This window comes from Hoplias malabaricus, chromosome 4 (assembly GCF_029633855.1).
Source record: "Hoplias malabaricus isolate fHopMal1 chromosome 4, fHopMal1.hap1, whole genome shotgun sequence".
NCBI classification, from domain to species: Eukaryota; Metazoa; Chordata; class Actinopteri; order Characiformes; family Erythrinidae; genus Hoplias; species Hoplias malabaricus.
The window spans coordinates 56,812,457-56,826,543 of record NC_089803.1 but is presented as its reverse complement, the minus strand read 5'-3'; the positions used below and the strand labels follow the sequence as shown (position 1 = coordinate 56,826,543).

Genomic DNA, 14,087 nt, shown 5'->3' with positions numbered 1-14,087 from the left:
AGGGAAGGTCTTACCTTGATCACTGAACAACAATGAAAAAAAACAGCAAATCTGTTGCTTTTACCAATTTGCAAACAAACTAATTTTGTATTCAGAAGTTGTAATGTTAATGTCAGCTTTGTAGTTGATTTCAGTGCATTTTAGTTTCATAATGGAGTGTAGTGCTGGTACAGTCACTACATGATTTTTTAACAGTGTCTGGTTTTGTACCTGTGACAAAAACCTGATAGGGGAGAGGGTACATAGTGATAGCGGCTTGGCATATAGGTCAATTGCTTGTGTTTTTCAAGTATGAATATTAACCAATCCTAGTACAGATAGAAACTACCAGCCAATGATAACGCAAAGCTATGAAACAGTAGCCAACTCTATTAGAGAACACCGCTTGTGAGCGTTAAACTATAAATGTATATCCAATCCTAACACAGACGGCGGGAAACGACTGTCCAATGCAGTCGCACGATTCTGAACTACGAGCCAATGAAAGCGCAGAGGAGGCGGAGTCTGTCGGAATACAGGTGTGAAAACAAACATCGCCTAGGTGCGCGTTGAGCTCTAACGCCATTGGCTGCTGAGTCAAGGCTGCTGCGATATTAACGACCGTTGGGCTCGCGGCAGCATGTCAGAGTGGGAAAGCGATGGAGAAGGAGCTGCGCTTTAAAACAAACGACGCGAAAAGGTAAAAGAAGCTGGAAAAGGAATGTGAGTAGTGACTGGACTCATTTTACGTTTCGTTCTTTCGACGCCAAAGCTGTGGTGAAGTGTCTACGGAAGAAGAAATCTCACCTTCCCTCGGCTTTGAATGGGGACAAACGGAATACAGCGCTCCTCTCCGTTGACTCATACGAGTAAGTTTCAGAAATAAAACGTGGATACACCGGCTATTTTACGCACGCTACATAATCGTCGTCATTTTTCATTTGTTTCATTCTTGTGTACTGCGAAGCTTTTCTTAAGTTCGCAAAAAACAGCCACACCTTTAAAATAACCGTTACAGCCGTTTATGTTTGGACGTTTGAAGCTGAAGTTGGCTCCTTGTTCGAATCTTCCGTTCCACCTTAAATGCAGCAGTTGCACACGGGTACCCTAATATAACCGCCGCACCAATTCAGGGTGAAGGTCTATACGTAGGAGCCAACTTCTGTCTTCTATAACAATTCATATTAAAAGTAGGGTGCTCTGCGGAAGCTGCCGTTATTTCTATGTGGATTCAGGCTGCTAATCCTCAGACGTGTCGTCTGCGCCACCCCGCATTACAACTCCAGGCTTCATCATCAAACGGCTTTGTATCATTACCCGTTAGCAAAGAGCCACTGGGAACTTTAATAAGCTCTAATAAAGCGGATCTGTGTGGTAGGCAGACGGGATACAATTGAACGTAGTAGTCCGTGTGTGGCAGACCACTGTGGTGGTGCAGTCGGAGGCTCATTCTGAAGGAAATCAGCCTCTAGATATATCTCCGTTTTTTCCTCTCTCTCTCTCTCTCTCTCTCTCTCTCTCTCTCTCTCTCTCACCCTGTTGCAGACAGTGCATCCACACAGCCGTCCCCCAGGGCTTCTTCCATTAATATTAGAAAAAGAAGAGTGCCGTTGCAATACTGATCCTTCCGCCCCGGGGCTCTCTGTAAAGCGATTTGCATTCTTCGCTCGGCATACAATTAATGGTGCCACCTCTTATGTATTCGACACTTCACCCAGTCTGTTAGCCACGTAACCCAGGGAGCCCAGTTTGGATTAGGTAAGAGCAACGTAGCTGCAATGTGACTTCACCCTCTCATCCATCTTTCTTCTATCCAAGATTGTAATGGAGGGTTTACAGTCTAAGGCTTAATGATTTGGACAATTGGAATTTTCTGATTATTGCTGCCACTGATTTCTATAAAAGAAAGTCCATGCCCGTTTTCTGGCCCAGAAGAGCAGCATATTTTTGCTGTGAATGTGAGAACAAAATCTTGTAAGTGCCACCTGTTCTTTAAATTGTTGTAAAAATGTTATGCTTAACAAATATATAGAAATGATCCAAAATCCATTGAAAAAAATAAACATGTTCCATTCATAGTTAGGAGGGTTTTTTTCTTCTCATGTAGCTTCAGTCTGAACATAATAAGGCTAGGTCACAAAAGCAAACTGAGCAGGACTTTTCTGTCCTGAGGCTTGAGTGCAGAATGTAGCGTGCCATACTGGAGGTTAGTTTACACTGCACATGTGTTTGTTGCTTCTGACTACTCTAACTCATCTACAGGTGCCTCACCAGCTTTGTTTTTAGGTTGAATGCCCCCACCTTAAATTTGCTAAGACCATGTTAATAGTGTAGACTGTAATCAAAATTGCAACTTCTTCATTTTGAAGATTGCACTATTTAAAATGGGATTTTTACATAAAAACCATTCCGTTTTGAATTCTATTATGACGCACAGCATCTCACGTAGTGACAGATGTTCAGTTCTACATCAACTGGTGGTGTATATGTCATTTTTATAAGCCAGTGCCTGCTGTCCTCCTTGTGACAACCTATAGAATCCAGGCCCATTCAGCTTCCACATCATTAAGCTTTAATATCACCATATGCTTTGTTCTAGTACTGTGTACTGTTATTAAGTAAGCATTAGACTGCTTCACTCACCAGATCATTAGTTAGCCAGCATGTGCAGAATGACAATCAGCCAAAAGACACAGAACTCCATCAGTGGAAGACCTTGCTCTGATACTTCATATCTGCTGGATTCTTTCAGGAACTGAGCTGTGCAAACACAGATTGTGTTGCTGCTTTAGGTTCCAGGTGCTCTAGGCCCAGCTGCTTTGCTAAAGCAATTAACAAACATTAAGTCACACACATGATTCGTCTTCAGCACAAGCGTGCCGAAGCCTTTAATTGATTTCCGTCTATGCTTGTATGGTGAGGTTCTGAAGAGCTTCTGCATCTTACAATGGCCTCCTACCATCACAAAGGCAGTGTGTGGGTGTGTGTATTAAGAGCAAATTTATATAGTCCCTAAGTGTGAGTGTGAAGTGAAACTGCGTAGGCTATCCAACCTACCACAATAGCATGGGGGGGGGGGGGAAAGCCTTGAGGTTCATTAAATGAACCTGACTACAAAAAAAAAAAGTCATAGCTAAAGCAAAATTGAATCTTCCACAACATGCTCACTCTGGTAGATAGATACATTGGGTTTTAGTACTTTGCGAACTGCTTAGTTTTTTTTTTTTAGCAACCGCTTATTGCCCTTGCAATGTAAATATAAAGGGGAAAAACACCCTAACAAGCAGAAGAGCATACCCTGTCATTGTTTCAAATGGCTTGCCATGTACTACAACAAAAGTATAGATTTTGCTAAGATATGAGCATATGCCGTTTGTACTCTGAGAAGTGAATCAAGAGCAAAAACATCACAGAGCCACTGCTGAGTGCTCCATCTGCTCCTGGATCTGATTGGTTCCTATGGTAGAGATGTACAGGGCTAGCTGTCTGCACAACACTTAGCTAGCAGCTCATTACTTAAGAACAAGCTAAGCAGAGATTCCTAAATCAAACTCAACCATGTGTTGGCTGGCAAGCCTGCTGATTGTCATTCCCACATGAGCCTAAAAGCCTTGAGCTAGTTATTTCCATTTACCATGAACCATGTTAAAATGCACCACAGGGACATCTCACAGTTTTGGTTGAACTGCTCCATGTACAGATTTATATTTGTAAACGTTCTGTTCTTTGTCTGTGGATTTCATTCCACATTGTTCATAGTAAAATATCTCCTGGGCTAAAATGTTGTTAATGGAAAAACCAATATAGCATCTGTCTGTGCATAGACCAGTCAGATTGTGACTACCATATCCTTAAAGTGGTTAAGATGTTAGAAAAGGCTTTAAAAAGAAGAATATATGATAAGACTATTAAAAAAAATAACTATACTGAGGGACTGTATTTTCTACTGGCCCATGACCTGTTGACCATTTTATATATTATTAATACCATGATAGCTCCAGAGCCCATTTGCACCTGGAAATTCAATTTAGCCCTGGCTTTGAAAACTTTAGTTTCAAATTCTTTTGAGACAGGGCTTTTTAACATGTTAATTTGTTTAGCCAGGTCTTCAAACACCAATAATACCTTTAAGAATTGTACTTAAATTTGTTGTTCTTTTACCTTGCATGCTTTTCAAATGCAGGCATTAGGGACCATGAGTAATTACAGTGTGTGCATACTTGTGCAAAAACTGAGGACGATGGATGTGGAAGCTGCAAAGTGTGGGGTCCATCGGTTAATTTGGAACATCGATTCCGCATTAACCGTTGACTCACTGCTGATTTGCAAGCGCACAGGAGCAGGTGCAAGGGGAAACGCTCTTCTCGCCTTGCACAGGAAGCTTCATTATGCACACACGTTGCATAGTGGGACCTGTTTAATGGACTCTCTTCTTACCTTGGAAATTGTGTAATGGTAAATCAATGAAGTGAAGGGCAGTGGAGGACCAGTGACCTTACAATACCACCCTCTGAGACTTATCCAGGGAGCTGGACCCATAGCTGCACATAGCCCTCCTAATACTACCTAATACTTCTCTACTAAAAAGAAAGAGATTGAGAGCCTCATTCTATACATATATATACATTCATATATATATATATATATATATATATATATATATATATATATATATATACACACACAAAATAACTGAAAACATAACTAAAAATTATGAGCGTGTACTATGCATATAATATGCATATTATTACACAATACTACAATGGCTATGTCTAAAATATTAAAAATATTGGAATGGTGTTTTGTTATCTGTCTGCTGAAAATACAGAAGTTCATAAATTGGACAGGAACGTACCTAAACAAATAGAATACCAGACAGAATGAGAAAAGCCACAGGTTCAAAATAAACATGATTTGTGAGTCTGACACTTACCCTTCTCTGAACAGCTTACTCATTGTAGCCTCCTTATGATTGGGCTACACATTTTTCTAATACTATATTCCCATTAATGTCAGTACATCCCTTTGGCACTGCATATGCGAGGTAATTTTATCTTGTCTATTATCACCGGAGATATCAAATTCAGATACAGAATGCAAAAATCTTTACCCGAATTTGGTTTCCAATGCTCTGACATGTGAGGCTGGTTTGAAATGATTAGGGAAGCCAGGCAGTCAGAATGAAAGGCTGAAGAGGAGTTTTATGTTTGCTTTTTAATTTTGGTTTATAGCCATTACACCATTTTTGTAAACTAATGTCAAAAATAGTAAAAAAAAAAAAAAAAAACCCAAAAACTCAATTTTCACTGACGGAAAAACATATCTAGATGTGTGTGGAAAACGTCAGAGAGAGGGGATGACAGTATTAAGCATAATAATAATAATAATAAACACTTGATCAAAATTTCCTGTGGATCATTTATATGATACATTAGCCATTTCCTGTGAAACAGGAGGCAATTCTGTTGTTGCCCTACTTTCTAGTTACATGTGACCTTTATGTCTGTGGAACAGATCTGAGTAGAGGTGTAATGTCCCCCCCTGAGGATGCAGCGTATCCTCCTGTTAGCAAGCAAATATCATACTGCTTCTGTATCACACCTTGCTGGACTGCACTCTGTGGTTTTTAAACAAATCAGTCTCATTTTGTTTGACAGAGTGTAGGTTATTACACTCCAATTGAACAACTAGATTTTTTTCATATCACATCAATCTGCAATGCATGCTTTAAGCAATAGGATTTAGTAGAAGTGAAAAAAAGACTTTTCCCCTACAGGGCATACAGGGGGTTCAGAGTGGCCCTCCAGTGCAGCGATTATCCCCAGCCAGTCCCCAGTCCGGGATTTACAGTCAAGGATTAGCCAACCCAAAGCAAACATGGGAGTCCGACTGCTGTAGCTCAGCCTGAATTACTCCGGCAGGGTTAGAAGGGTTGCAGCCCACTCAGCTCTCTTATTCAAACAAGACCTGTTAACATACAAGCCTAATCATAACAGTGCAAGCGGCACATTATCAGCACACACACACACAATAACAGTAGAATCTTATTCTCCAACTCTAGTAGCTTCAGGTTTTGCAGACAGATGCTGCAGTGTATCGGGAGCATGATTAGAGGCATCCATCTTGAAATTCCATTTGCTCCAGTATTAACCGAATTCCTCTCTGTCTGTGAAACCAGGAGCTGCTATGCAAGTTATTGCCACTTAAATCCTACAAACAACAATGTTGTTCCAAGGCCTTTAGTCTGTGTGTTCTCACCTAAACTTAACTTGGTTATGGATAATTTCACTCATTTGTCTCTGACTGCACTATTGCCTCTTTTCATTCAAACAGTTTGACTGGCTTTAAAAAAAAAAAAAAACAGAGTGCAGTATAAATAGGTCTAAATTTACACATAATTATGACAAAAACCTTGTTTGTTTGGTTTTTTTTTGCAATGAATAACATGATATTAGTTCAGATTTGATGCTGACAAACAAGGTTTTCCATTAGTTTTTAATTTTAAAATTCCTTTGGTATAGATATAAATAAATGACATAAGCATAATCAGAATGCCACATAATATTATTTTCAATGTGTAATGCAGAATTGACATGAATTTGAATATTTTCATGTACATTTCTTGCTGTCACTGGTGGTACCATCAGGTGTACATTTCTGTGCCTTATGTAAGGGAACATGACTGTACCAGAATTCTATTTTAATTGTAGATTTAGTAGATTGTAGTTTTAACTTGTGTTGATTTTATACACCCCATTTCATATCCAGGACGTATATTTTGTTCTTTTATTCACACAGTGGTATAATTTACATCTTGTTCTGGAGAAGGTAATGTACCTTTTGGGAACACAACTGGACTTTAAAACCACTTTTATCCCTTTTAAATGTACATTTGCCAGTTTGATGTAATATGGATTGAATAAAATTGGTATTTTTTTTCTTAATTGTTTTCTGAATGTACTTTTGTGTATTAGATTGAGCAAAATATGGATTAGGATCACTGTCATATTTTTGTGCTTTAAAATTCATTGAAGGAAGATTAACTGTAAGATTTGTAAATTGTGAAGAAATGCAGATGGTATTGTTGATGGAGATTGTGCCAAATTATTCATGCTTCAGCAACCTGCATTTTTTTATAATGCATGAGGTAAATGGAGCAATTTATTCACAATGTGAAATCACTTGCATGATGGTTCTTTAAAACAGCATAACCTTGTTCAGGCCCAGATACTAAGCACAGAGGTGCATGATTTACTAAAGACAGAATTGAAAGGTTTTGTAGATGAAACAGCAGTCATAGATAACTTTTGTAATCCTGGGTAGTCACAATATTTTTTTTGTTGAAATATCCTATGGAACTTAAATAATCCATCACCATACATGGTTCAGTGATATGTTTAATGATCTGAATCATTTGAAATGGTGCTTATTCTGCTATTTACATTGCCAGATATTAATTCTGTATTTTTGGTGTAAATTAGCACATTAGCACAGTCAATATTCCTAAGTACTTATACCCACCCAATTTTGACCTGAACCAGAACTTTGCAAAACCAGCAAGGCTACATTTAACCCAGAGAAGAATGGGCTATTTTTGTCAGTCACAGAACATGCATGCATTTTTTCCCTTTACATTTCTGTAGTAGCTGACGCAGGTACTATACTTCTGAGCCATTCTACTTCCATTATGAGAGCACACATACAGTACTGGAGGGTGATAAGAGCACTCTCAAATATTGTTTACAAAATATGCTTATTACAACAATTAGGAAGTGAGGTAGGGAATGTATATAGAGATCCAGCAGCCCCTGAGGACAGCAGTGACACACTTCTCTGATAAACAAATCATGGTAAACAGAGTGTTGTGAGAATTATTAATGCACACTTAAAGTTCCAGATATTATGATTACCAGGAGCAAAAAAATAAAATAAAATAAAATAAAATCCTGCTTTTTCTATCAAATAACCACTATCTAGTTAAGCAGAATGGAATAAAGTCATGTGAATTTAGTTATCCAGTACCATTGTGTCTACATGCTTTTATTGTTTGAGAGCTGTGACCATGTTTTTTTTTTTAAGTTTAACCAGCACAGCACTTGTTTTTACAGAACAATCTGATATGTGTTAAGTGAAATAATACAAAGATATTAATGGAGGATATCACATCACCCAGTATGTTCATGTGCGGGAATCTTACTGTCTTGTTTAGCATGAAATCAATCAAAGAAAGGACAATGTTTCTTTTAACCTGTGGTGTATATGTTTTTATCATTCCTGGAGCCTTAACTGCTATAGTTAATGTTAGGTGTTTCCAGACACAGGCTATATTCCAGGAATATATTGACAGAGGTCTTTGAATCTAAATGTCTCTTGACTGCAAAGAGAGAGAAAACTGTCTTTTTACAACATTGTCCATGTTGTGGTTTATTAAAGTGCAACAATACCATGAAAAATCAGTTTTTCTCTGTTGCTCATCTGAAAATACGCTTCTGCCCTGTTCTGCAATAGTGGCTTGAGGCAGGAGACCACTGCAGTCTTTTTGCAGCAGACAAAACTTTTTCATCTCCATCTCTGGGCACCAGAGTGGAAAGAGGATGACGGAGTAAAGGAATGCTCCCTGGAACTGTCCGCCCTCTAGTAACCCTGGTGATGAAGGAAGGTTTCTAACAGATTCATTCTCAGGGGATGTTTTTTCTGTGACAAAGAGAATTGCTTTCTAACAGTTGGGAGATAAACACAAACATTGTGGAAAGCAACTCAGTAAAATGTCAATGCCTATTTTTATTTGCAGAATAATTTTCTTACAATATTGTTGTAAATATTAAGATTGTTTTTGCTTTGAGAAACAAAATGTACAGTACTTGTTTTTGACAATATATTGTGGAGGGCATTCTAGTCATGGTTTAAGTCATGGAAATATATCAGGTACATAATTAATCCTTCAGTGTCCACCGGGGTATGCCTTGATCAGGGAATAAACCAATGTCTGCAGTTAATGAAAATTCATAGAGCAGTATTAATATTTAGTCAAACACGTTTAGCATGCTAACAGCATTTAAGAGAAGTTCTGGAACATACCAAGTAATAATATAGATGAGGCCAAAGAGAACCAAAATCATATGTAAAAGGCAGTGGAGGCACTGCATTATAAAATGTCATCACACATCATCATGCTTTAATGTTGATTTTGTAAATGCCAGTATGCCGTAGTGATGTCCTTAGTGAATTATTTTCTATAATAATCTGTCTTTCTCTCTTTCTCGCTCTTCTTTAGGTAAAAGTGGACCGAAACAATGATGGCAGCTCATAATCACCAGAGAGACTGTTCTACCACCAAAGTATTACAGAAAATTAACAGCCTCACTTTTGCTTAGCTGAAACACAACCCCCCTAAGGCATATGCTGGCCATTTTACCTTTATTTATCTGGCCTGTGTGCCCTTTCCTTTAACGGCATTAGAGAGAGACTTAGTGAGGGATCTCTCTGCATCAGCGGACAGTAGATCAACCAGTTAAAGCCCAGGGGATATACTGTGGGATTAGATCTCCATCACCCCTAACAACAAATGGTCTGTTATTTTTGTAGATCTCTGGCCACTTAATTTACAAGGACCAATTGCTTACGAGAAGGAACTTGGCCAAAATGAAAGACATACCATTTGTGGATTATTTCCTACTGGGGTTTGCAATGGCTACACTTGTTCTTGCCATAGAGGAGAGAGGCAGGTGTCCTAATCTCTGTGAGTGTGAGATCAGGCCCTGGTTTTCCCCCAGCTCTGTTTATATGGAGGCCCCTACTGTTGACTGTAATGATTTGGGACTTTTTAACCTTCCTTTGACATTACCTGCAGATACACAAGTTATTTTACTTCAGACCAACAACATTGCCAGAATTGAGAAGCCTTTGGATTACATGCCCAATATCACTGAGATTGACCTTTCGCAAAATAACATATCCTCTGTAAGAGACATCAACCTTGGCCACCTCCTTCAGCTCTTGTCCCTGCACATGGAAGAAAACTGGATATGCTTTCTACCAGATAATGCCCTATCCCAACTCCTTAATCTTCAGGAGCTCTACCTAAACCACAACCTTATCTCGTTCATCTCACCTAAGGCCTTCCATGGCCTTCGCAGCTTGCTTAGACTGCACCTTAACTCAAATAGGCTCCAAAGTATAAACAGTGAGTGGTTTGAGTCCTTACCTAATCTCGAGATTCTGATGATTGGAGAGAACCCTGTGCTATCCATACAAGACATGAATTTTAAGCCCTTAAGAAATTTACGCAGTCTTGTTCTTACTAGGATGAACTTGACGCAGATTCCGGACAATGCGCTGGCAGGCCTTGACAATCTGGAGAGTATCTCATTCTATGACAATACTTTCCCTGAGGTTCCCCACGGTGCACTAAGGCATCTTAAGAATCTCAAGTTTTTGGACCTTAACAAAAATCCTATTGGGAGAATACTGAGGGGTGACTTTGTGGACATGCTTCATCTTAAAGAGCTAGGCATCAACAACATGCCAGAGTTGGTGTCCATTGACAGCTTTGCCCTTAACAACCTTCCAGAACTGACCAAAATCGAGGCCACCAATAACCCAAAACTGTCCTACATTCATCCAAAAGCCTTCTACAAGCTGCCAAGGCTGGAAACTCTTATGCTGAATGGTAATGCCCTCAGTGCCCTACACAGGATCACGGTGGAGTCTCTTCCCAATCTGCGAGAAGTCAGCATGCATTCCAACCCCATCCGTTGTGACTGTGTAATACGCTGGATGAATATGAATAAAACCAACATCCGCTTCATGGAACCTGACTCCCTATTTTGCGTCGAGCCCCCTGAGTATGAAGGTCAGCATGTACGGCAGGTTCATTTTAGGGAGATGATGGAGATTTGTCTGCCACTCATCTCTCCAGATAGTCTCCCTACTCAGGTCGCTGTGGATAATGGGACTTCGTTGTCCCTGCACTGTCGAGCCTTTGCTGAACCAGAGCCTGATATCTACTGGGTCACACCTTCTGGACACAGGGTCCTTCCCAATGCAGTGGCAGATAAGTTTTACATGCATCCTGAGGGGACACTCGATATTTATGACATTACAGAGGGAGAAGCTGGACTGTACACTTGTGTGGCACACAATCTTGTTGGTGCAGACTTAAAGTCTGTCTCTGTGGAAGTAAATGGATTCTTCCCACACCCTGCCAATGGCTCTCTAGATGTCAACATCCAGTCAGTGCAGGCCAACTCTGTCCTAGTGTCCTGGAAAGCATCTCACGGCAGCCTGGCACCAAACATCAAGTGGTACACATTGCCCACTGTTGACCATCCAACTGTGGCCTTCACAGCAAGGGTCCCATCTGATATGAGGATGTATAATCTAACACATCTCAATCCAGCCACACAGTATAAAGTGTGTGTGGACATCAGGAGCATCCACCATAAACACAACACCAAATGTGTCAATGTCACAACTAAAGGATTAGAGCATGTTGTTGAAGATTTAGAGAAGTGGGATACAGCTGTGATTGCCATCTTTGGTGTGCTCCTCACCATCATTTCAGTAGCTTGCTTGCTTATTTGCATGTCTTTAAGGAACCACCATATGTATGGGGAGTTAAGGAGATGCCCATCAAAAACAGCACTGACATCTGAGACTGGTATGCAGTCTCCTTTTACAAGGCTCTGGGTTTCTGGGAAAGGGCTGCCAAGTGCTATGGAAGTGAAAGCTACGGTCATAAATGTGTTGGACAATGCCTTCTAAGCAGCCATCTTTAGAAAACTGCAAAAAGCTTAGCAGGCTAACAAGGCATGAACGGAGGACTTACAAATGTGTGTCCTTTTGCCTTGATATGACAAACTATTTAAGTGGAAGAGGTGTCTTCACATTTAACCAGCGCTATATCCCCAATTATGACCTGTTTGAGGTGGCAAAAGATATGGCAGTTTGGCCTCTAAGAGGAGGAAAGTTGAGACTCTTCAGTGAAAATATGGAATGGGATATTTCTGGGTCATTCACTGGGTATGGATGGTAAACAAAGGAAAGGATGGTGTTGTTCCTTATAAATGACTGTTAATCATGTAAACAGTAGTGAAGCAGTCCTTGTGGTCCCAAGCAATACCGTCTGTGCTGTACAACATTCATAGACGCGTTAGAGAGGCCAATTATTTGTAATGGGGAACATCTAGTAGAATAGAAAATTATAGTGACTATGGTGTAAATTTTTGATGAAATATATCTTTTTTCTATTTAATAGAGGATTTTGACTTTTCATGGCTACAATTGTTATATATTCTATCCAAAAATGTAACAGATTATGTTCTGTGCAGTAGCCAGATATTAAACTGGTGTGAATTAATTACCGTATGGAAAAAGTAACTTGCATAATGATATCACACATTTGCCAAAAACACAAAACATTGTAAAGTATAGTTTTAAGATACAAGATAAGATAAACAGTCTTATTAGGACTGGTTGTTGACAAATTCAGACAGCACGGCAGGAACAAAACTTCTGAGAGCATCTCCCGGAAATTTCTGTACAAGTTTTCTGTTTAAGCCAGGGTAAGTGCCTACTCCAAGACATATGTAAACTAGAAAAATGCCAGGATATTACTCATAATGATTTCTTGTCAGATCAGTGGAGAACAGAAGTAATGACTGCAGCCTCACAAGCCAAACATCTCAAAATGTCATCAGAAACACTCCAGCATTCACATGGCTCACTTTCAGCATTCACATGGTTCAAAAGCATTGCGTTCTTGCTTTGGGTGTTAAATTTAAAAGCCATTTTTATATTGACTGTGCTGTCTGTGATATCTTAGCACATTAGTCAAGGAGACTGTGTGCAAAGAAGAGAATACTGAATAAATGTCTACGTCTTTTTGCAATCAGGATGTTTCCTACTTTGCTTTCTTTTGGGTGAAATGTGGAAACTTTCCTTGTTTTAGCATGTTCACAAAAAAAAAAGTAGTACATTTGGTGCCAATGCAGTATGGGGCCACATTTACAAGGGTCGTTCAATACGTTCTTGGTATTGATATAATCTTTTAATCCTGCAGGTAACATTAGGAACTGACATTTACTGAGGATACATAAACAGCTCATTTTGATAATTAGAATTGCAATGGCCACAAAAAATTAACTATTATGGATAACATGTTGATGAAAGTTGAGCCATTTCGCTGTATGAGACTTAGGACTGGACAATAATACAATATAAATATAATGATGTAATATAAATGTTTCAGTAACAATGATAAGATTTTGAAACACATTTATAATATTCCATATACATTATTTACAGCATCTGTCACTGACTGAAGTTCATTACCAGGCACTGCTATCAGTTTGCAATCAATTTTAAAATTGAATGGTTTTAATAATGACAAAGCCAAGACGTGTAATGTAATGTTTCTTGTTTGTTCTTGGCAGATTCTGTGGCATTAATATTATTCATATCAATATTGATATTGTGTTGTATTTACCAATATTAACAAATATATCAAGATATAAATTTTAGCCATATCGTCCAGCTCTAGTGTGACAGTTGATTCCAAGGTATTAGTCCTCAATTAGGGTTAGATATTATACTAACCCTAACCTACTTGCACATACCCTAAAGTAATTTTTTAGTGATTTCAGTAGAAACAATTTACTGATGATCGTGATACATGTTCATTTTATTTGTGTAAAAATGATATTTTTAGAGAACTAAGAAAAGAAAATTTCAATAAAATAAAAAAAAAGATGAACAATAAAATATAAAAATACAACAGTTTTATTTCATCCCTATACTGAGAACTAATTGAATGCTCCTTGTATATACTCAAGCTCTTATACATGAAGATAAGGCAATTGTCCAGGCACTCTGTGGGTAGGATGTCAACTTCTACCGACTTCACTGCCCATGGTGCAAGCTAGCACAAGCTTCTGTCAGCTGATATGACAGATCTGGATAGTGCTGGATAGTGTATGTTCTCTGAAGACATTCTTAACTGTTAAGTGATGTTATGTTAGTGGTATTTCAAAAAGGAAACTTGTGTTGGCCTCCACAGTCCTGAGGCTGGAGGTCTGGTCAGCAATAGGAAGAGATTGGAGGAGTTGGAG

At 39.0% G+C, this 14,087-nt stretch overlaps 1 protein-coding gene across 1 annotated transcript; it reads left to right on the top strand.

The window, feature by feature from the left end:
* Positions 1–609: 609 nt before the first annotated feature.
* On the top strand, positions 610–12,937 carry LOC136694618 (leucine-rich repeat neuronal protein 3). Its single transcript, XM_066668313.1, has 2 exons — positions 610–848; positions 9,254–12,937. Exon 2 carries the CDS (start codon positions 9,622–9,624, stop codon positions 11,740–11,742), a length of 2,121 nt encoding a protein of 706 aa, XP_066524410.1. The 5' UTR covers positions 610–848; positions 9,254–9,621; the 3' UTR covers positions 11,743–12,937.
* The last annotated feature ends 1,150 nt before the right edge of the window (positions 12,938–14,087 follow it).